Source organism: Dipodomys merriami, unplaced genomic scaffold, assembly GCF_024711535.1.
Source record: "Dipodomys merriami isolate MVZ:Mamm:240054 unplaced genomic scaffold, mDipMer1.0.p SCAF_98, whole genome shotgun sequence".
Lineage (NCBI taxonomy): Eukaryota > Metazoa > Chordata > Mammalia > Rodentia > Heteromyidae > Dipodomys > Dipodomys merriami.
Window position 1 is genome coordinate 631,567 of NW_027206601.1, and position 23,770 is coordinate 655,336.

At 47.7% G+C, this 23,770-nt stretch overlaps 1 protein-coding gene across 5 annotated transcripts in view; it reads left to right on the forward strand.

Annotated features, from left to right (window-relative positions):
• Tns3 (tensin 3) overlaps window positions 1–23,770 on the forward strand; it is a 235,025-nt gene that overhangs the window by 133,704 nt on the left and 77,551 nt on the right. For all 5 annotated transcript variants that reach the window (XM_070014524.1, XM_070014526.1, XM_070014523.1 and 2 more), the window contains 3 exons: window positions 9,209–9,338; window positions 10,135–10,200; window positions 11,951–12,055. In XM_070014524.1, the coding sequence (XP_069870625.1) occupies window positions 9,209–9,338; window positions 10,135–10,200; window positions 11,951–12,055 (301 nt within the window). The remainder of the gene's footprint in view (window positions 1–9,208; window positions 9,339–10,134; window positions 10,201–11,950; window positions 12,056–23,770) is intronic.

The window sequence follows — 23,770 nt, forward strand, 5'->3', positions numbered from 1 at the left end:
GAGCCTCGTGCAGATTTTGTCTCAGGAAGAAAGGACCGTGTTGGTATGGGTATTGGTACACACAGGGTCCCACCCATTCCTTTTTATGATGATCTTCAAAGCTAGCTTAGGCTACTTTTATCAAATGCCATAGACTGGGGAGTTTGTAAGGGACAGCTTGTTCCTCATTGTTCTAAGGCCAGAAGTCTGAATCTAGTGAGGAGCTACTCTCTGATTGAGAGGGCATCTTCCCTGTGTCCCCACGTGATGGGGGAGGACCTTTTTTGTGGGGTGCTAGTTCCATTTATGAAAGTCTATCCTCCTGACCTAGTCACTACCCAAGGCCACTACCTCCTAATGTTGTCACCCTGGGGCTGAAGATTTTAGCATCTGGACTTGAGGAATATACCTTTCAGTCTCCAGCAGTGCCTGTCAATCTCCTCTGTGCTCCTTCCTTGCCTAACTTGGCTGAGTCCTTTCTGGTTCTTCTCTGTGCCTCTTTGCTTCTGGTTTAACCTTGGCCTTTCTTTGTCCTCTTTCTCTATCTGCCATAGGCTCATGAAAGGGCAGTTTGTATCTAATGTCCCTTGCTCGCTGTTTGGCCCAGTTTCCTTTCATCTGCTAACAGTGGCTTGATCCTCTAACTTGATCCTCTAACTGGTCTGTGGCCCTCACCTCCATCTCCAGCCCCAAGTCCCTTGGACATTTTCCCAGCTGCAGCTGAACTAATATTGTCCACACTGTCATCCTCTGACCTTGTCTGGCTCTCAGCTGCCCTGTCTTTGCTTGCTTCAGACTCTTATATCCTCAGCCACTGAGTTCTACCCACTGCCTTTGCCAACCCTGTCACTCTGTCGCCGTTTGTTGAGACTCCTTGCCCACCTAAACTCGAAACTTGAACTTCCTTCATCTCTGATACCCCACTAGCCCAAATCTCAGCTGTGTAGATTTGTCACTCCATGAATCATGCCTCTTACGGCCTCTGTAATGGCGGGGCCTGATTCAATGCTTTCCTTCATCCAAGGTCAAGGTCAAGGTCAAAGGAAGAGATGGATGCTCTGAGAGACCTGAGAAACACAAGAGGAGCGGAATGGTTGTTATTTGGACTCAGGGCTGGTCCCTACCCTGTCCATAATTGCCATGATCACCTTCTGCACCCAGGACCACCTTGTAGCTGAGTAGACAATTAACTAGCTAGGGCCACATTCTCAGCCAGTTAGCCATGCCAGGTTCTTGGAAGAATGTTTATGTTAGCCAGCCTTGTGCCAGGGATACTACAGGCCTCCCCGTTGAGCACCCACTGTTCAGTGGCCATATGGCTGTGATTTGGTGGCAGAGCCCAGGCCTGTCCACAGAGAAGCAGAAACCAGACCTGTTGGTAGAAATGGGGAGCCAAAGTTCTGGAGTTTGGGCATAGGGTGGAGCCAGGTGTCTCTAGAGGTGAATTCATGCCACAGGGCACCTCATCCATGGATGGCTTGTTTCCATTAGAAATGCTGGCAAATGGGAGATTGTAGATCTTTGCACAGGAGATAATAGCTTCTGATAAGATAATTTCCTTCCTGCACCCAGTTTCATTCCTCGCATGGAATATTTTTAGGATTGCATTATGGTTTGATTTATGCTTCCTGTGTTTGTGGTTCCGTTTTGTCCACTCTATGTTTGCTCTCTGCAGTGTTATCAGATGGGAGCTGGGTGATGTGGGTGACAGCTGAGGGGGCATGTTTCCATCATAGAGGGGCTCATTTCCAGGTACCCTTCTTAGATGTGGCCAAGAGGTTTAGTCTTGATCTTGGAAAACTTAAATGCACTTTTAACCCATTGTATTGTTTTAGACTGCTTAATGTTGAGGCACATCACTACAACATTAGTGTGTGTGTGTGTGTGTGTGTGTGTGTGTGTTACTGGGTCTTGAACTCAGGGCCTTTTCCTTCCTCTTGGCTTTTTTGCTCAAGACTGCTGCTCTGCCATTTGTGCCACAATTCCAATGTTTGCTGTTTGCCAGCTAATTATAGATAATAGTCTCACAGATTTGTCTGCCTAGGCTGGCTATAAACCATGATCCTCAGATTTTAGCCTTCTGAATAGCTGGGATTACAGGCATGAATCACCAGTGCTTAGCTCATACTGGGCTTCTTAAACCATAGGGATTTATTTTCTCATAGTTTTGGGAGCTGGAAGTTCTAGGTCAAGGTATCAGAAAGTAGGTTTCCCCATAGACCTTCTGTTGTGCTTGTGGATGCCCCTCTCCACGACCTACCCTCTGTCTCTGAGCCCTAAGGACAGCAGTTATAATTCCCAAGGACCCATGCCAATGGCCTATGTCAACTAAAAGTGCTTTATAAAAATCTTGTTTCCTGAGCCCTTCTACTTATAAGTCTGGGAAGACAAAATTCAGCCATATGCCTCTGCTCCTTAACTGAGCTATTCTAGAATGCTTAGGCAAGGACCTAGTATTGTTGGTTTGTTACCAGCTATGGTTTAGCTATGGTTTGTTACCAGCAAGTACTGATGAGCAAATATCCAAAGCCTGTGGCCTTTGGGGTTTGGATATGTAGGAACACACTCAGGCCCAGCTCCCAGAATCGAGGTTCTAGTAGTTTAACAGATGAGCAGGGACATAACTCACACATAAAGAACGGAATGTGCTGGTATGTGCCCAGAGATGAGAGCTGAATTCATGTGGGGCAAAAGAGACCCTTTCCTGCAGGCTGTACCGGGAGCGGCTTCGGGGCAGAGCTGGCAGCTGTGATTCAGAGGAAAGCCAGGTTGTCACAGTCAGCAGTTACTCAGCTCTATAGTTGACATGCCCAAACTCAAACATCTTGATGCCATGGGTCTACCTGAGAAGGACCTCAGAGGTCAGCCCAGGAAGAAAGAATGCCTGCACATGCCCCTTGTTGTCATGGCTCTCTAGGGAGAGATGTTTGAATTGGTTCAGCTGACCTGAAGTGTAATGCAAGAGTAGTCTTTTCTTGCCCCCAAATGGACACACAGACACACACACACACAGACAGACACACAGACAGACACACAGACAGACACACAGACAGACACACAGACACACAGACACAGACACAGACACACACACACACACAGACACAGACACACAGACACACAGACACACACACACAGACACACACACACAGACACACACACACAGACACACACACACACACACACACACACACACACACACACACACACACACACACACACACACACACACACACACACACACACACACACACACACACACACACACACACACAGCATTGCTCTCACACATTGTCCCTGAAGGTGGCGAGTGTTGGCCTGCTCTCTGGCTGCTCTGCTCTCTGGCTTGCTTATTTAAGCTGGCTTGTTGGGTAAGGTCAAAGTCATCTCCCGGTTGACTTCTGAGCCTTCATTTTCCCACTTCCACCCTGCGTCTTGTCCTTTTCAGTCTAGCAGGGCCCCCTTGATTTGATCATACCTGTCTTATGGGCAGGTAAATTTATCTATCTTTGCTCATGAGAGACTGTATCCTCCGGTATGTTGGTAGAGATCAGGTTGGTGTCGTCAAGTTCATAAGGATGCAAAGGGAAAGCAGAAATCCATTTGTTATTTGTCTGATTTTAGAAACCAGCAAATGGTGTTATTACTGGTAACAGCAGTTGACATTAACCCTTTGTCTGCATTGGCCTGCACATCACTGGCGCATTCCCTCTGCCCCTTCTTACACCCAACCCCTTCTGGTGTGTGTGTGTGTGTGTGTGTGTGTGTGTGTGTGTGTGTGTGTGTGTGTGTGTGTGTGTGTGTGTGTGTGTGTGTGTGTGTGTGTGTGTGTGTGTGTGTGTGTGTGTGTGTGTGTGTGTGTGTGTGTGTGTACACACTCACATGTGCCAGTACTGGGGTTTGATAGATGGAGATGAGTCTCATGGCCTTTCCTGCTGGACTTCAAACTCTGATCCTCAGACCTCAGCCTACTGGGTAGCCTACTGGGATTACAGATGTGAGCCACTGGCACTGGGTTCCCTCCTGTCTTTATAACTCCCTTTTCATAAAAGGCCAGTTCACCCCTCCCTAGATAGGAAGGACCTGGAGCGGCTCCGTTGTCAACAGGTGAGAGGCGGCACTTTGGGGAGGGCTGCTTGCTCACTATGCAACCCTGTTCTGGAATTCGCATGGGCTCAGGTCCAGTAGGGGTTGGCTGGGAGCCCGGGGCCTGATCTAGCTTGCCCCCCTCCCAGCGCACATCTTAGGTCAAGGGCTTGTAAACACTTTTCTGCCTACATGCTCCATCTTGCTCCCTACCTGGGCAAACCATAGCCACTTGTTTTTTGTCTCTGTAGTTGCTATTCTGGGACCTTGTCAGAGTCCCTGGACTTGTTCACTCAATGAAGTGTCCTCAAGAGGAAGAACAATGCTGTTTGTTGTTTCTACCTTGTAGGAAACCAGGGAGAGTGGAAATGTCCCCTCTCTACCCCAGGAAAGCTGTGTGGGAAGATAGTACCTACCATTGCATTCTTTTATTATTATTATTATCTTTAAGTAGTTGCACTTTTTTTCAGAAAAATGTTTTCTTAGGTTTTATTGTGAAGAAAAAATTGGGTATTTCCAGCTGATATATTTTTTCTTTTTTTTTTTTAATTTTTTTTTAATTTTTGGTCAGTCGTGGGGCTTGAACTCTGGGCTTGGGCGCTGTCCCTCAGCTCTTCAGCTCAAGGCGAGCGCTCTACCACTTGAACTACAGCGCCACTTCCAGTTTTCTGGTGGTTTATTGGAGATAGGAGTCTCACAGTCTCTCTTGCCCGGGCTGGCTTTGAACCGCGATCCTCAGATCTCAGCCTCCTGAGTAGCTAGGATTATAGGCGTGAGCCACCAGCGCCCGGCTTCTTTTTTTTAAAATATGTTTTTTATTGTAAAAATAGTGCACAGAGGGGTTAAATTTTTTTTTTCTTTTTGCCAGTCCTGGGGCTTGAACTCAGGGCCTGGGCACTGTCCCTGAGCTTCTTTTCCTCAAGGCTAGTGCTCTACCACTTGAGCCACAGTGCCACTTCCAGGTTTTTCTGTTTATGTGGTACTGGGTGCATGCTAGACAAGCACTGTACCCCTAAGCCATATTCCCAGGCTGACCATTGCATTCTTTTAGATTATTTTGCATCTCCTCAGCCTGGGTAGGTCTTCCTCTACTCTGTCCACTCCATACTATGAGCTCAGTAGGTTTTCTCCCTCATCCATCCCTCCCCCCCAGCAGCTGGGATTGCATACATTTTTGGGGTTGTGAATTGCAATGTTGAGGCAATTTAAAATCATTACTGTCCAGCTCTAAGGGTGATCATGGTTCTTGTCAGTGTGCACCAGGTAGGTGCTTTGTCTTAAGGTTTAACTGCAGTTGACCTTCAACTATTACTAGTCTTACTCTTCCTTGAGGCCTGCTCAGCCCCACCAGCAGAGATGGATGAGAGTGTGGCTGCCGTTTCTGTTAAGGGTTCTTTGTGACTTTGCTTGGAGTGCCTCTAACTTGGTATTGTCCTTAACAGTGGCTACTGGTGATGATTTGAGTCGGGGAGGCGGCACTCACATGGGAGAGCTAACTTCTGAACTCAAGGCCACCAGCCTGGGATTATTGCCTTAGTGCTGATGTCCTTGATGCTAGGTGCTGTTTCTCCTGCACTTGGAGAGTTTGAAATAAAAATGTATCCCTGTGGTTTAAGAATTAAGCATGGCTATTGACCTTTCAGCTTTCCCTAATGTCCAAGTGGGCTGGCTCTTTCTCCACTTGAGACTTCCACGTGCCTGCCTTTTCTACTTGGTGTACTTCCAGGGGCCAAAGCAGGGCCTGGCACCTTGTTACCATTAACTTAACATCCTGAGAAGGGCCCAGGCTTGTCTCTATACTACTATAAGAGAATTAGATTAGGCCAAGGTTTTCACACTGTATCCTTAGACAGAAAGGGAACAAGGTGTGTTCAGAGCATTGGTGGACATTGTTACGTGGCAGTGATTTTGGAGGGGGATCGAGGAGGACTTCAATTTGGCCCTGGGCTCCATGCCTGGGCTTTTTCAGTCAAGACTAGCACTCTATTGCTTGAGCTACAGCTCCACTTCTGGCCTTTTTGGTAGTTAATTGGAAATAAGAGTTTATGGACTTTCCTGCCCTGGCTGGCTTTGAATAGTGATCCTTAGATCTCAGCCTCCTGAGTAGCTAGATTATAAGTGTGAGTCATTGCCTCTGGGCTCTCAGCAGAGAGAGTTTTGAATGTCAAGGACCTGCTCTCTGGAGACCCTTTAGACAATACAGTAGATGTTCCTCAAAATACAAAGGTTGGTGCCAAGTCCCACACGGATCTGAGGCTACTTGGGTCATATATAAAATGGGGCAGTATTCACATAGCCTGTCCATACCCCTCTCTAAGTCATCTCCCAATTACTTACAATGCCTAATACAATGTAAATGCTACATAAATAATCATTATCCTGTGTTGCTTAGGGTATAACGACAGCAGCAATATCGGAATATGTTTAGTATAGACTCTGTGTGCACGCACGCACATGCGTTCACATGTACTTGGGCTTAAACTGAGAGCCTTGAATTCTTCCCTGACTTTTTTTGCTCAAGGCTGGTGCTCTGTCACCCCCACCACACCTCCACTTCCAGATATTTGGTGATTAATTGGAAATGTGTCTCACAGAATCTTCTGTCCAAGATGGCTTTGAACTATGAACCTCCTATTTGAGCCTCCTGGGTAGCTAAGATTCCAGGTGTGAGTCACAAGCTCCTGGTTCCCATACCAGACACAGCCTTGCTTTGCCTGCTGAGTGTAAGGGGCTCACTTCTGATCTCTGGCCAATAATGCCACAAAATTTTCTTGACATTGATAATGACTCGACTTTGCAGTCTCTGGAGGGCACCAGGGCAGGGTCTTTGGCTGGAAGTTTCAGCTCCAGGACTGGCCCTTGGTGTGGTGGGGCTGCTGTGATGGTGAGCAGAGCTCACCTGCCGGCCAGGAAGGGAAGTTGGGTGGGAGGCAGAGAGTGTGTGCAGGCGTGCATGCCAGCCATCTTACCTGTGGACCTTTCCGGAATATGGCACCGCAGGTATTTCCTGGCATGGGGATTTGCCAGCAGACTTTGGATTTCAACCCATAGTCTTCTGCAAGGAGCAGCATCACAGAGTCTGGAGGGTGCCTCATCCACGCCTCACCCTTCAGGCCTGGGGTGTGAAGTGTCAGTGTTTGTGAGTAGCTGCCGGGAGTACCTGGAGCATCTGGAGCCGAAACTACACTGCCCAGGCATCCTGAGCTCCTGGGGGAGGTGGTCAGGACCCAGCGGGCCTGCAAGAGGCTCAGACTTAGAAACAGTTGTGCAGGCTGGGGAGACGACTGCATGGTGAGTGAGCAAGTGAGCCCCTGTCACTCAGAGCAGGTTGAAGAGGAGGAATGTTCTTGAAGAAATGAGCTGTCACCTCCTCCAGGGGGTCCTCCCAGCTTCCACTCAGAGCTGTGCTTGGTGCTGTACTCGAGTCTGCCTCTTTTCCTCTTTGTCAGCAATCTGAAACTTCCTTGTGTTTTCAATCTTTGATTCTCCCATGTATTAATAGAAATTGAACCAGGCCTTGATGGATCATGCCTGAAGTCCTAGCTACTTGGGAGGCTGAGATCTGAGGACCATAGTTTGAAGCCAGACCCATTGGGAAGTCTGTGAAACTCTTATCTCCAGTTAACCACCAGAAAGCCGGAACTGAATGTATGACTCATGTGGTACAGTACCAACCTTGAGCAAAAAAGCTAAAGGACAGTGTGCCCAAGTCCTGAGTTGGTACACACAAAAAACTTGAGAGAGCAAGACTGGCTCAGACCTGGGCTCTCTTCCTTTCCCCGGTGTCATCTCCCCCTCTTGCTGGTACCCATGAATCCTTGGAAGTGGGAAGTGTTTAGTCTCCTTCCTATGCCTGGGCTGAAGCATTGGGCCAATGGCAAGTATGGTGAGAGTGGATCATGAGGGTTTTAAGGAGGATTCGGATGCAGCCAGAACATTCTGGAAGGATAGCTGGCTGCAAGAGCAGTCTTTGATTGAGTTCTCCTGAAAAGCCAGGACACAGAGGAGGAGAAAAGACTTATAGTCAGGACGCCACTGGCCATTGGGAAGCCAATAGAGGTCTTCCCATTCCTCCCAGTGCTGCTTGCCAGTGGCAGTCTGCTAAGCCCAGCCCCTGAGGGCCAGCCTGTGTCTGTCCCTACATGTTTACAGGAGTCCAGTGGCGCCTGGTATGCAGCAAGCGATCAGCTTGTATTTGTCAACAGGGAACATTGCGTGTGGCCCTGGGTATGTCTGTTGTTTATCAGCCTGTTTCCTGGCTGATAGCACAATGTACACAAGTCCTGGGCCTGCTTGCTAGCCCTGGTGCCCAGCTTCCCTGGCTTCCTTGGCTTCCTGGGCATCTTTTTCTGTAGCTTCTGTGGGATGTTTTCTCTGGAGACTGGGCGATGATGCTGTCACCCAAGGAGTGTACAGCATGGCTGGTTGTGGGTCATGTTTTTGCTATACCGCCTCTTATGTAGATTTGTAAAGTCTGTGAAGTTTCCAACCTACCTTGCACCATGAAATGTGGTCTTCAGGAAGGGGCTGCTCAGGGAGGCATCCTGTCCATCTCCCATGTGCAGAGTGCTCTCCTGCTCACTGAAGCTCACTTGGAGATCAGAGTCCCACGGACTTTTCTGCCCTGGTGGTGTGAGCCACTGGTGCCCTACAGTGTATCTGAAATCAGAAAAATCTTAAATGTTTTCAATTGGAAAATCAGAATTGAAAACAAGATTTCCGATGAAAGGTAAACTTCATCACAATGGGTTGTTCAAATCTGGAAATAAAGAAACCATAGGATGCTAACGCTCAGACTATCTGATCAGACTTCCCCAGGGGCCGCTTCTGTGGTTCACAGGGAGGTGGGCCTGTCTCACACTGAGCTGATCCTGATATTTTGGAACTTTGCTTCCATTGAAACAACACAGGATCTCAGGGAGGTGACTCGGGTGTCTTCACTGTCATAGCACGGGCCATGTGCTTGTGTGTCTCCCATCCTGGCATCTTCAGACCCACATTCACAGAATTCCAGCACATGTCAGTGTTCATTGGCTGCATCTGTTCCGAGGTGGAGGCCGAGGCACATAGACCATCCTCTGTGAGTGGTGGGCTCTTCCACAAGGCTCTTCCTCACCTTTTTTCCCTTTCTTTCTCTCTTTCTCAGGTGAAATGCTACCATAAAAAGTACAGGTCGGCCACTCGTGACGTAATTTTCCGTCTGCAGTTCCACACTGGGGCTGTGCAGGGCTACAGGCTCCTGTTTGGGAAGGAGGAGCTGGACAATGCCTGTATAGGTATGTGGGGGGCTGGCCTTGTCCATGGGGGATCCTAGAGATGCTCTTCTCTGTCCTTCCTACACTCTCTCTTCATTTCACATTATGCTTGTTGACAAAATTCTTACCAATATAAAGAAAAACTGTTGGGCACTGATGGTTACGCCTATAATCCTAGCTATTCAGGAGTCTGAGAGCTGAGGATCATGGTTCAAAGCTAACCTGGACAAGAAAGAAAAGTCTTATGAGACTCTTATCTCCAATTAAGTAGCAAAAAGTCAGAAGTGGAGCTGTGGCTCAAGTGGGAGAGCACTGAGTAAAAAGATCTAAGGGACAAAGCTCAGGTCCAGATTTAAAATCCGAGAAAGCCGGGCGCTGGTGGCTCATGCCTATACTCCTACCTACTGAGGAGGCTGCGATCTGAGGATCTCAGTTCAAAGCCAGCCTGGGCAGGAAAGTCTGTGAGACTATTATCTCCAATAAACCACTAGAAAACTGGAAGTGGTGCTGTGGCTCAAATGGTAGAGCACTTGCCTTGAGCTGAAGAGTGCAGGGACCACGCCCTGGCCCAGAGTTCAAGCCCCATGACTGACTGAAAAAAAAAAATAGTCAGAGGAATGACACGCAAAATTTTATTTTTAAAGCTGATGGTGGATCTGTGAAGGAAGACCACAAAGACAGCATGGAAGCACAGCTACTATGCATTCATATTTGGGTGCAGTGCTGTACTGATGGATGTGGCAGCACACATACAGTACATATTGGGGGTCCTCATCTCCCCACATGCTGTAATGTGTTTTTTGTTTCTTTTATGCAGATGATCGATTTCCTGACTACGGGAAGGTTGAGTTAGTGTTCTCAGCCACACCTGAGAAGATCCAAGGTAGGTAGTGGGGAGAACGCAGCGGTGGGGCTGGGTGTTGGCCTCAGTGGATAAAGATCCTGGCAGCATTGGGGACTGTACGAACTCCCACCTTTGCAGTATGTGGAAAGTTTGAGTAGCGTTCTATTTTAGTTATTTTGTTTATCTTGGGACTTAAACTCAGGGCCTGGGTGCTGTCCCTGATCTTTTTTGCTCAGGGCTAGCACTCTACTGCTTTGAGTCACAGCTCCTTTTCTGGTTTTCTAGTGTTTAATTGGAGATAAGTGTCTCACAGACTTTGCTACTGGGCTGGCTTTGAACCGTGACCCTCAGATCTTAGCCTCCTGAATAGTTCGGATTACAGGCATGAGCCACAGAGCCCGGTTGTTGAATAACATTTTGAAGACAAGCAGAAAAAAACAAAAAGACAAGCAGATATTGGGCAGAGATTGGAGGAGCCCTACCATGTCCCTGGAGACCCTTCCAGGTTGGGGTACCTGCCAACAACCCAGGAACCCCTTCAGGCAGGGGTGTCCTGAAGGGGCCCTGATGGTTTTTTTGGCTTTACATTCCACCTCCTATGAGCTTGTGCCAAATGTTTACATTAACAAACAGCATTTAAAAAGGGGACTTATAAGACAGAATACAGCAAATACCTGAGTACAAGACAGATTCTCACCTGTCTCATAGAAGCCCATTTTGGAAGAAGCGAAATTCTGGGCAGTGGTGGCTCACACCTGTAATCTACTCAGGAGGCTGAGCTCTGAGGATCATGGTTCAAAGCCATCCTGGGTAGGAATGTCCCTGAGACTTTTACCTTCAATGAACCACCAGAAAACAGGGAAGTAGTGCTGTGGCTTAAAGTGGTATTCAGGTACAGTGTCCAGGCTCTGGAGTTCAAGCCCCACAGCTAACAAAACAAATAAATAAAAACTAAACCCTGTCATTCAGGTCAGCTGACACTAGGGATCCTATTTGTGAATGTTTCATGCTGAGATTTCTTGGGAGATACACTTAGGCTTTAAACGCAGGACCACACGTTTGCTAGAGGTGCTGCATTGCTGTGCCATACCTCCAGTTCTGTTTTTGCACTGGTTAATTTTGAGCTAGGGTCTTGCTTCCTGCCTGGCTGTGTACACCTAAACTGTAATCCTGTTTTTTTCCACTGGAATGGATGCCAGGTACATGCCACCACACGCAGTGCCTATCATTCAGAGTCTTTTCTGCTTGGGAAAACCTAGATCCGTGATTCTCCCAATCTCAGCCTCGCTGGTAGCCAGAATTTCAGGCATGAGCCACTGATGCCTTTCGTTTTTTGAGTCATTCCTGCAGCCCTCCATTTTTAATACCTTAGGTAATAATCACCCTTTCCCCAGGTTTCTTGTCATAGATTTAGATACTTTATGTGAGCAATCCTGTTGGTGTTTGTTGACCGACTGAAGGCTTTGTAAGTCTCAGGGCCATGCTCAGAGTCTGGCATGAGGCACATTTGTCCTCATCTGTCAGATGATCCAGAAGTTGTGCTCTGAACCACAGTCCACAAATGACCCCTGTCCATCCTGCAGTTTCCCTGAGCTGTCTTAACTGTTGTTTGATTTGTCAGAAATCCTGCCTTCTGCCTGTGATTAGCTCCCTGCTGTGGGAGGAGAGATGGCAAGTGTAGTTGTCATTGTTGCACTCAAGTCCAGAACCTTAGCAGCCCTTACCCTTTGTGTCAGGAGGCCAAAGGGGCTGGGCCTTGCCAGGACTGACGTTCCCATGTGCCCCACAGGGTCTGAGCACCTGCACAGCGACCACGGGGTAATTGTGGATTACAACACGGCTGACCCTCTCATCCGCTGGGACTCATACGAGAACCTGAGTGCAGACGGAGAAGGTGTGTGCTCTTATCCCACAAGCAGGGGCTGATGGGGAGGGGCAGGGAGCATGGGCATTCTTTTAGAGTCAGAAGGCACAGGGCATGTGTTCCTGAAGACCAGGCGTGGGGCTTGGAAGTCAGGGCTTACTGTGGTTCTGTCATAGCGAGTGGATCGTCAGTAAAAAACACTCATACCCCTCCTTGCTGAGGTGGTATGAGGGAGGAGAGGGGTAGGGTCTGTTGGTCAAGGGCCTGTGCCCTTCTTTTTCTCCCGTTGTTGTTGTGCGTGAGGAATTACAAGCACTGGTCTCAGCCTCCTGCTTCCTGTTGAGCTGCACCCCTTTGGCTGGGTAAGGCTACACCACTTCAGCCTCTGTGAGTATAAGTCTGTCTTGGTGAACATACTTGCTGTTCACACAGAGTATAAATATGCACCTCAAGGCAGAAAAGGAGTGAATGGACAATCATCTGCATCTAGGGGTTACTCAAAGGACCACTTATCACGAAACACATTCTTGGAGAACTCCATTCCGTCCTCTGCCAGATGCTCAGGAGCTGGTGTGGGAAGAGGCGTGTCACATGCTGTGTGTCTCTGAGCTGACAGGGACTCGGGAAGGTGGCATTTGTGGCTGCTGCAGGGGATGCTGGTTGTGTCCTTAGATGGGACAGCAGCCTCCCCTCTAGCTTGTGCCAGGGAAATGCACGTGGCTTCCCAGGCTGTGCAGGCTGAGATTTTAGTAGAAGGAATTGTTGGGATATTAGATACACATAAACCTGAGTTGGATTCAGGGCTGGAGTATGAATGCTATAGGTGTGAAAATTTGGAGGTCAGGGAGAAGCTGAAGAGGAGATGAGACTTTATAAAATCTACCAGTATACTTTTTTTTTCCCTTGGTCAGTTTTGAGGCTTGAACTCAGGGCCTAGGTGCTGTCCCTGAGCCTCTTTGTGCTGAAGGCTAGTTCTCTATCACTTGAACCACAGCGCTACTTCCGTTTTTTGAGTGGCTAATTGGAGTCTCACAGGGACTTTTCTGCTTGGGCTGGCTTCAGATCATAATCCTCAGATCCAACCTCCTGAGTAGCAATGATTACAGACATGAGATGCCAATCCCAGCCACCCGGTGTACTTTTAGCTTCCCACTCAGCTAGGATGACAGGTACACACCACCTACCCCCAGCTGTTGGTTCAGAAAGGGTCTCACCTTTATACCTATAATGATCTTGAACCACGATCTGCCCCCAATCTCAGCTTCCTAGGTAATGAATACTATGTAGGAGATAGTATTGGTGAGGTAATGAATGTAACCTAGGAGGTAATATTGGTGAGGTAATAATATTACATAGAAGGCATTACAAGTCTCCAGAACCCAGCTAAGAAGCCCTCTTATTGCTGTGGTTTGGGAGGGGCCATGACCACAGGAAGGGGTGTCTGGAAGTGCAGGTCCTAGGGCAGTCTATGTGCTGGTGGTAGATGTCTGGTGGGCAGCATGGCCATGTGGATCTGGGTGAGGAATCTGCTGTAGAGCAGAGATGTGTTCTTGTGAGCCCCTCTGCAGGTGCTCTGGCCTTGTCTCTGGGCTGGGTCTGAGCCTCTGGCCCACCTGGAGCCAGGGTTTATCATTTTACAATCAGAGACTCAGCACTGACGGGCCCAGGGCCATATAATACAGAATCTGTTAAAGATTCATATGGCTTTATATAGAAAGAACAAAGACAATAAAACAGTTGTGTTCTTTTGTCCTTTAGGATTTACATGAGAATTTATAGAAAATGTATGGAAGTGTGTGTGTGTGTGTGTGTGTGTGTGTGTGTGTGTGTGCGCGCGCGCGTATGTATGTACTGTGTTGGCTACTTTTCTGTGACTGATAAAATACCTGAGACAAACAACTGAATATAAGTTTTATTTTAATTCACAGTTTAAGGGGTGGGGGTGGGGCTCTCAGTCTACATTTAATTGGCTGTGTTGTTTGGGGCCCTGTTGTGAGATGGATTACCTGGCAAAGAGACCTTATGGTGCCAGGAAGAAAAGAGAGAGGGAAACCAGCCGAACCAGGGGAACCCAATGTTCCCTTCAAGGGCAGTTCCCAACAGCCTAGATTCCTCCCACTAGGTACCTTCTCCCATTGGCTTCACCCTGGGGGGCCAAGCCTTTAACAAAACATGGGCCTTTGGGAAGATATATCACTCAGACTTTCCATTGCTGTGACAAATACCCAAGAAAAACGATTCAAAGGAGACTTTATTTTATAAACCTCACCGTTTCAGTCCATGATCAGCTAGCCCCATTTCTTTTAGCTTGTTGGCAAGGCAGAAGCATATGGTGGGTGGGCCTGGCTGAGGAAAGCTGCTCCTCTCATGGCAGCAGCCAGGAAGCAGAGAGGGGGAAATGGGGAGAGAGGGAGAGAAAGAGGAGCAGGAGACAACAAGACACATCCTTCACAAGCTCAACCCTTCCTGGATCAAGCCACACTTTCACAGTTCTAGCACCTCCCTCTGCTTTATTCACACTTCTGTTCACCCTTTGAGTCCATGACAAAGGCAGAGCTCTCATGATCCAATTACTTTCCCCAAACTGTGCAATGCTTACACTAGGATCAGACCTTCAACACACAAGCCTTGGGGGCAGGGGGCATATTAAAGCCACACCATTCAGCAGAACATTCCAGATCCATATGACAGCAGATACCTGCATGCATTACCAGAGCCTTGCCCTTTATATACCCTGCTGAAGGAGTCAAAGTGGACACTACTCATGGCCCCAGAAATGTCTCCTCGTCTCACTCTGTGCGGGCACAGTCACTACATGCTGCACTGAATAACCTCTCTGGCTTAAGGAAGAATTGCTTTCCTGGTTCTGGAGGCCAAAAGTTCAAGTGCAAAATGGCCACACAGTCGGGTTCTGGCGAGGGCCTCTTCTGGTCACTCATCACTAGGTCTTGCTTCTGTCTTCTGTGGCAGGAAGACAGTGAGAGAGCTCACCAGGCCTCTTCTAGAAGGACACCAACCTCTTCACCAGGTCTCTGTCATTTTCTCCAGCCATTAAAGAATGAAAAAGTAGAAAGTGTTTAAACAGTAAGTCGGTTTTGAAAGTGAAAGGAGAGCCTTGAGTATAAAGTTGCCCTAAAGAGGCTTCAAGTGAAATCCTGGGGGGGGGCATTTGTTTTTTTTTTTTTTTTTTTTTAGTATGGGGGCTTTCCTCCCACATCCTGTCCCCAGGGCCTAGCACATATTGCTGAGCTGAATCTTTTTGTTGGTTGAGTAGGCACCTAGGGCATTTTGGGAAGAAGCATTTGAGCTGAAGCCCGAGGCACTACAGGACCAGAAGCACCGAGATGAGCCCCTTATTATCAGGCACAAATCTGCCTCTTTTAATCCCTGTTTACTTAACAGTTCCCCATTCCCCCCCTCCCCCCTCAGCTTAACCTTCCTGATCTAATCACCTCCTAATGCCATCTAATTGGAGCTAAGGTTTCAATACAAGAAATGTGGAGGGAAACAGATACTAGCCTTCTGATGTGAAAAGTGGCAGTTCCCTGTGGAATGGGGTTGGCCAGTATAAATGGGATGGATGTCCCATGCTGCAGGCTGTGTAGGTAGAGGTGCCAGGTATCAGGGGCCAGGAGGATGGATGCCCCAGAGAGTCCACACAGGTGTATCAACTGCCAGCAGGTGGGTCTGGGTGTGAGTACAGAAGGGCTAACAGCAATCAGAGGAGGGGCAGATGTGCGGTGTGTGAAAGAAACTGGGAGAATTGGACAGATGCGCATGGGAGAGCGTGGGGTTGTGGGGTTGTGGCAAGGGTGCCAGGCAGAGAGAAATGTGCACTGCAGCCAGATTCATAGCTGTCTTGTATGATAGCATGAGGGTTGGGAATGGGGGTAGATAACCCTGCTTCTTCACTTTAAATCGCAGTGTTAGGAAAATGGAGGAGAATAGAAAAGGAGTAGGCCGGACTCAATCTTCAACAGGTGAGGACTGTTTATTGCCAGTGAGGGGCACAGACCTTTCCATGGGTTTGGAGGTTGTGTGAGGGACTGGATATTGGGGTGGGCTTATATAGGCCTTAACAAGGAAGCAGAAAATTCAAAAAAAACCCAATGCTCTACCTGGGGTGAGGGGCTATTGTGCCCTGGGTGTCAGGTCACTGGAGGAAGTAGATAGATGGGGAAAAATATCAGGCCACTGGGGGGAAAATAGGCTGCTGCTGAGAAAGACCACGTCCCTACCAAAAACACCATCTGAGTCAACCATTCTTCCAATGCGCTGGCCTAAGACTTCTCAGACTGGCAAAACAAAGGTTGGAATGACCTGCCTGCAGACAAGCACGTGAGTGAGCACCTGGTGCTTTGCTTGACCCTGAGGAATAAGGCAGGACTCAATCCTTCATATCAGTGTTCTTGTGAATGAACTTGCTGTTAACACATAGCTGTTAACATCAGGGGTATGTCTCCACCTAACACATCTCAATATAACACATTTCGATTTGGCTGTGCAAATGCCATAAAGTACTTACACATGTAAGTGAGGCTGTGCTAGAACACATATGTGTGTATGGGGATCTTTGATCAGAAGGTTGTAGGATGGTGTGATACATATGTTGGGGCTTGAACTCATGCCTGGGTGCTGTCCCTTAGCTTTTTCACTGAAAGCTGGTGCTCTTCTCCTTGAGCTACACCCCCACTTCTGGCTTTTTGCTGGTTCATTAGAGAGTCTCATGGACTTTCTGCCTGGGATGGCTTCAAATTGTGATCCTCAGATCTCAGCCTCCTGAGTAGCTAGGATTAACAGGCCTGAGCCCTGGTACCTGGCTTCGTGTGGTGTTTTACTGAAGTCCGCTCAGGGAGCTGTTGAAGACATGTTACACGAACCCCTTACTCACACTCTGGGGGTCCCCCTGCCCGTGATTCCCATTGGTTCCTCCCCAGGGCACAGCAGAAAGGCTTCACTAGAGTCCACTCTGAACCCCTGCAGCTGTAGTATTCCGTTAGCTGTTCCAGTACAACTTAACTTTCCAGAAACCTAGGTTGGGAAAGGAATTCAATGGAGTGATTTTTTTATACTTTTCATTTTGTAAATTAGCTGGTGTTTCGATGAGATTTTGGGGAAATGCAAACTATGATAAAGAAGGAAAATCCCTATCTAGATAAAACACTTACCTTCGGTATGTTATGCCTGGTCTCCAAATCCTATTTAAATGGATCAGGACAGGAGCAGGTCAGTATTATTTTAGAACCTGAATTTTCACTTAGCCCATGTATGTAAACATAAAAGTGCATGTTAAAAAAGGTTTCCATTAAAATGGTGACCAACAGTGCGTTTGATCCTACTGCTGTGCTTTTCCAGGGCTTCTGCATTTTCATTGTAACACTAAGGCCACAGCCAGTGCTAGAGCAGAATTGTGACCCATGATGGAGAATTTTGTTCTGCCTTTTCTTCTCCCTCCCCAGCTCCAGCTCTCCCCAGAACCCTGGGTCTGGGGAGACCGGCTTTTTCCAGCTGACTGTAGTTTCCACTCTTGCTTGGAGTCTGATTCCTGTCCTGTGTCCCTGGGTAAACGCCTGGCCCTGGCAAGCAGAAAGTGGAGTGTCAAACTCAACCAAAACCCTATGGTGGCATTAGTCCTAAGAGCTGTCTGGAGCTTTGGGGAGTTGAGAAAGGTTTGGCAGCCTATGAAATGCCTTTTGTTTGCTGGAAAATGTTTCTGTTCCCACCTCTACTGCTAATCTTTACTGGTTATAAAAAAACACAGAAATGTTGACATAAGCTGCATTTATCTCTAGAAAGTATTGTCACTCAGGGATGGGCCCCTCTGTTGCTGCCTTCTGTAGAAAAGCACAGACTTTTCTGTCTGAGCATGATGCCCAACTTGCTTTTCTTTCTTTCTTTTTTTTTGGGGGGTCCAGTTGTGGGGCCTGAACTCTGGGCCTGGGCTCTGGCCCTCAGCTCTTCAGCTCAAGGCTAGCACTCTACCACTTGAGCCACAGTGCTACTTCGGCTTTTTTCTTTTTGCTTATGTGGTGCTGAGGAATTGAACTCAAGGCCTCTGGCATGCAAGGCAAGCACTCTACCACTGGGACACCTTCCCAGCCCCTGATGCCCTACTTTCTAAATGAAGAGAAGAACCGGCCTTGAATCTATTCTGACATGGGCCATCCAGCCCAATGGTTCCACTTGAAGGCACAATGTGTTCAGGGTCACTTTTGCCCTGTAACTCTGTCATCCTGGAGGGCTGTGGCTTGCTCTGCTTGCAGACTGTGGGGTGCTTAACCCCCTACCCTTATCCCAAACCCTCCCCTTCAACAAGAAAGATTGTCTCAGGACAGTTTTAAAGCTAAAGGAGCCCCATTTGAAAGGCTAAGAAGCAGTTCCCAAGAGAAATTGGAAGCTCAAGAAGGAAAGAGGCCTGGGGTCCCGATGGCAGGCACAGACAAGGGCGTCTTAGGTTCAGGGTGGCACAGGACAGGATTCTTGGTTGGTGTACTTCCTCGTTTGGGGCTGGGTATTGTGCTGAGTGTCCCAGGATCTCATACTTTCTTGTCAACCAGCAGGGATGGGGGTGGGGGCTTTTACTTGGCTAGTAGAATCAGTGATTGGCCCCAGAAGAGCTCATGGCCCTCAACATGGCATGTTACCACTAGCAATAGACAGGACAGGTCCTGCCTGTCCTGCCTGTTCTATCTCCTCTTGTGGCCCAGTGTAGTGGAGACTCAAGCTTCACTCTGCCCCAATATGCAGTGTGCTGTTTGGGGTACTGTGCTACAATCCCATCTCCTTCCTGTTCCTTCAATCTGGTCTTTTCTTTTTTTGGGGGGATCCAGTCATGGGGCCTGAACTCTGGGCCTGGGCGCTGTCCCTCAGCTCTTCAGCTCAAGGCTAGCGCTCTACCACTTGAGCCACAGCGCCACTTCCGGCTTTTTTTTCCTGCTTATGTGGTGCTGAGGAATCGAACCCAGGGCCTCATGCATGCGAGGCAAGCACTCTACCACTGAGCCAACTTCCCAGCCCAATCTGGTCTTTTCTTACATGAGAGTCAAGTCCTGCTCTCTCTCCTCCCTTCTTCTGGCATCCACACTTGGTTCTTCCCACATTGCTCTGAGTGATTCTGTGTGGCGCTCTCAGATCCCACATCACCAGTGCCCAGGAACAAGATTCACCTCCATTGATCTCCACATTGTCCATACCCTTGGCCATGCCCACAGGAAGCTCGGCTGTCTTCTTTGAGCCATGCCTTCATTTCCATACTGGCTTTAGTTAGATGGTCTAAACACATCTTCCTTCAATTCAGAGATTTTTTTTGTTTGTTTGTTTGAAGGGGTACCAGTCCTGAGGCTTGAGCTCAGGGCCTTGGTATTGTCCATGAGTTTTTTTGCTCCAGGTTAGCATTCTACCACTTGAGTCATAGCTCTACTTGTAGCTTTTTTGGTGCTTAATTGCTTAAGAGTCTCACAGATTTTCCTGCCCAGGCTGGCTTTGAACCTTGATCCCCAGATTCTGACTCTTGAATAGCTAGGATTATTGGTATGAGCCATTGGTGCTCAGCCAGTTTGGAGATTTGTATTATTGTGCATGCCATTTTCATTCTTTATCAATACTAACACATTGAATGTACAATTTTCTCTCAGTATCCTCAGGGAAGTCTTTCTAAGACGTTCTCCCGCCCCACTCCCCCCAGCCAAAACACATGGTTGCCCAAGTCCCCTCTATAAAATGACATGTACTTGTATAGAACTTGCACACACCCTCCCATAGACTTTAACTCATCTCCAGACTACTAACAGTTACACTGATCTAGTACAATGTAAATACTTGTTTCATTGGATTGCTTAAGGAGTAATGACAAGATAAAAGTCCACATGTCTGGTACTGATGCAAGTGTTTTTTGTTGTTTTTTTTTTTAGTATGTTCTACTCACAGTTGCTTTTTGTTTGCTTGTTTATTTGTGTTGGTACTGGTTTTGATCCTGGGGCCTGGCACTATCCCTTAGCTTTTTCACTTGAGACTGACTTGAGCTGTAGTCACACCAGAAGGCTTTTTGAATCTCACAGACTGGGTTAGCTTCAAACTACAATCCTCAGATCTCAGCTTCCTCAGTTATATAGGATTGTAGGATTGAGCCACCTGTGCCTAGCTTCACAGTTGATTGAATCTATTAATTCAGAGCCTTCAGGATGACTGTACATTATCTATATCTATATCTGTCTATCTATCTATCTATCTATCTATCTATCTATCTATCTATCTATCTATCTATCTATCTATCTATAGTTTCCTTAGAATGGGCCATAATTTGAGGTATAGGGTCAGGAATTAAAGAGTAGAAGAGAGCAGCTCTACTTCTTCCATGTAGAGAGTGTTCTGAAGAAGACAGCCCTTCCAGGCAGGAAGTACTATAGGGAGCATGTTCATATACAGGATGGAAGGCAGATGGGATGGGGCACTGGTGTTCAGCAGGTCATATTTACCAAGCAGGGATGTGTCAGGCCTGGTATATGCTGGGAGAAAATGCAGGGCTGGGGGACCCAGAAGGACAGCACAGTGCTGGAAGACCAGAGGATGCCCTTCTGGAGGGTAGGGAGGGTAGTGAAGGGGGAGTAACACCCCCCCCCCAATCCCACAATAGAGCAAGACATCTCTGAGGATGCAGGGGAGCAGGACTTAAGCTCCCCAGGAGATGGAGAATAAGATTTGACCACAGGTCCAAAAGGCCTGCCTGCCTTCCTTCCTTCCTTCCTTCCTTCCTTCCTTCCTTCCTTCCTTCCTTCCTTCCTTCCTTCCTTCCTTCCTTCCCCTTTTTGTGTAGTACTACAGTACTAGGGCTTTGTTGTTTATTCGTATGGTATTGTGGCTCTGCCATTTGAACTACACTTCCATTTTGTTGTTGTTGTTGTTAATTGGATATAAGAATCTCAGATTCATCTGCCCAGGCCAGTTTTGATCCTCATATCTCAGCCTCCTGAGTAGCTAGGATTCCAGGTGTGAGCCACAGGTGCCTGGCGAGGCAGGGAAATGTCAAGAGTGCCCTCCATACTGTTAGACATGGGGCTTGCAGAACTGCTCTGTTACTTTAGTACCTTGTCTTGACCTAAGGCTTTCTGGCCACAACCCCTTGCTGTAGTTCAAAGGTGAGCAACATGAAGGACCTTGCCTTACTGGGTTTGGGCTCTGCCACTTTAAATGGATACCTTTGTAATCATTCCCAGACAACCACAATTGTCTAGCGCTCTCAAGTTGGCTGCGGAGCAGACAGTCTGAGGGGCTCGGGATTGCTCTGCATCTTTGCTGTAAGATGCAGTCCTGAAATAGCCTTGCTCTCTGCTCAGGATGCCCTGGCAGGACTGGGCCGCTGATGAGAGCAAGTTGCATCTTGAGGTGTGCTTGACCGAGCTGTGCTTGAGGTTGGCCATGGGCTCTAATCATTCACGTGCTGCTGTTCTGAAAGTGGATTTAGAAGCTTTCCTCCCCCAAACTGGAGGATTTCTAGGTTTGGGAAAGCAAAGTAAGTTTTGGCAGGAAGGCCACTGGAATCTGCCACATACGCCTCATGTCAAGCTCCGCCTTCTGTGCACTGCTTGGGCATGCACAGTCCTCCTGCCTATAGGAAGGTTGGTGCACTACCCCAGTGTCCAGAAGCCCATCCTTCTCCACTGGTGTCTGGCCCCAGTGGCCACACAGCAGATGTTTGACCCTGCACCAGCCAGTGGAAAGCTTTCCTTAGATCTTACCTCGGTGACATAAATAAAAGAGTATGATTCACCAATGAATAATGATAGCTATTTGGGAATAGAAATGGCCATAGTTAATTACAAGTAAAGGGATATTACCGTTGGTTTGATTTTTGTTTCCAGGTTTTTATAACAGGGAATCACTGTTTCTTTGAGGCTGGCCTTAAAACCCCTTATGTATATAGTCCAGGCTGCCCTGGACTCATCCTCCCAAGTGCTGAGATTACAGATGTATGCTACCATACTTGTTAAAGGGGAAGGGTTTTAAAGCAACGTGTAACATTTTGAGGCACTGATCCCTGAACATCACCATTAAGAACATGAAGTGATGCAGGTTTGAAGTGGAACAAAAAGTTGTGGGGCAGATATCCTTGCAGGACTTTTGCTCTAGGAAGTTTGTGGTGGCTCTTGAGGAAGGTAGAGACCAGCCATTTCAGCAGTGTTGTAAGAGAGCGCTTTCCTCATAACCTCCCTTCTTTTCTCTGTAGTTTACGTGGGGGACTATTTGATTCATTTGGACAACTTTAACGTTCCCAGGCAAGCTCCCTTAGGTGCTGCATGTTGAGAGGGACAGTTAAGGGGAAATGGTTTGTCACATATCATAGGCCATGGTAAGTGCCGTCTGGCCTCTGCCCTGATCTGGGCCTCCCTTTCCTCCCTCAGTTATTAATCAAATCTATAAGCCTCTGTAGCTGGAGTCCTGAAGGTGCCCCCCCAGTTAAGCCCTGGCTCCAGCAGTAGCACTTGAGCAGGGTTTCATGTGTGGTACAGTATAAAAGGTTGCTTCTGTATCAAATACGAGAAGCTAACCCTCTGAATTAGGTGCTGTTATCCAACCATGGACTATTTTCTTCCTTCCTTCCTTCCTTCCTTCCTTCCTTCCTTCCTTCCTTCCTTCCTTCCTTCCTTCCTTTCCTTCTTTCCTTCTTTCTTTCTTTTCCTTTTTGTTGGTCACAGGGTTTGAACTCAGGGCCTGGACATTGTCCCTGAACTCTTCTGTTCAATGCTTGCATTCTACCACTTTGAGCCACAGCACCACTTCTGGTTTTCTAGTGGTTAATTGGAGATAAGAGTATTACTGACTTTCCAGCCTGGGCTGTCTTTGAACTTTGATCCTCAGATCTCAGCCTCTCGAGTATCTAGTATTATAGGCATGAGCCACCAGTGCCTGGCAAGGGCCCTGGGTGTGTGCTGGTACTGAGACTTGAATTCAGGGCTTCTTGCTCTTGCTTAAGTAGGGGGAAAAAGCCAAGTGCTGCCTAATAGCAGCATGTGCGTGTGCATACACTCACAAACACACAAACCCTTGTTGTCAAGCATATCCAATTGTATACAAAGTCTTAGCTTCCCACTATAGGCCTTGGAAATGGATGTAACTTTATTCCATTGCTGTTCTGCAAGATGTTTGAAAGGCAGATGTTTTTAAAGGGCTGGCAGGGTTTGAGACTTTAAGACAAAGAGCAGGACAGCCAAGGGAGCAACTGCTCACTTGAATGACTGAACAGATTCAGCACGGACTGTAGAAAACATTTTTTTGGTAAAGCAACCAGCTATTTCTTTGAAGAATCAGGTGACTTTAATAGCATTATTTAATGCTGTATAAGAAAAGTGAGCCTCTGGGCTCTTCAGATCTGCTTGGCTTATTTGTGAGTGGAAGTGGTTTTTGCTCTGTGAGTAAAGCTGTATTTCTCTAGAGGATTCCTTTCTCCTGTGGGTGTTGCATTCTTCAGAAGGTGCACATTGGACAGAACAACACAATGCACCTCTCCCCTTTGCCCCAAACTGTGTGGCCCCAGTGTAGCTATGTTCCTGTGTGTCTAATTTCCCTAGAGGGAGTCCTGGCACGAAGGAGCCCATTTGGGGGCCATGCAGGTGCTCTGGCTGACACAGAGTCAAGGCATCAATGAGGGCCTGAGAGCCGAAGGAGAAATGCAGGGAAAGCCATTGGCTACAAGAGATTGGGAAGCAGGCTCATGAACAAGGGTGGGGATGTCCTGAGAAATACTGATTT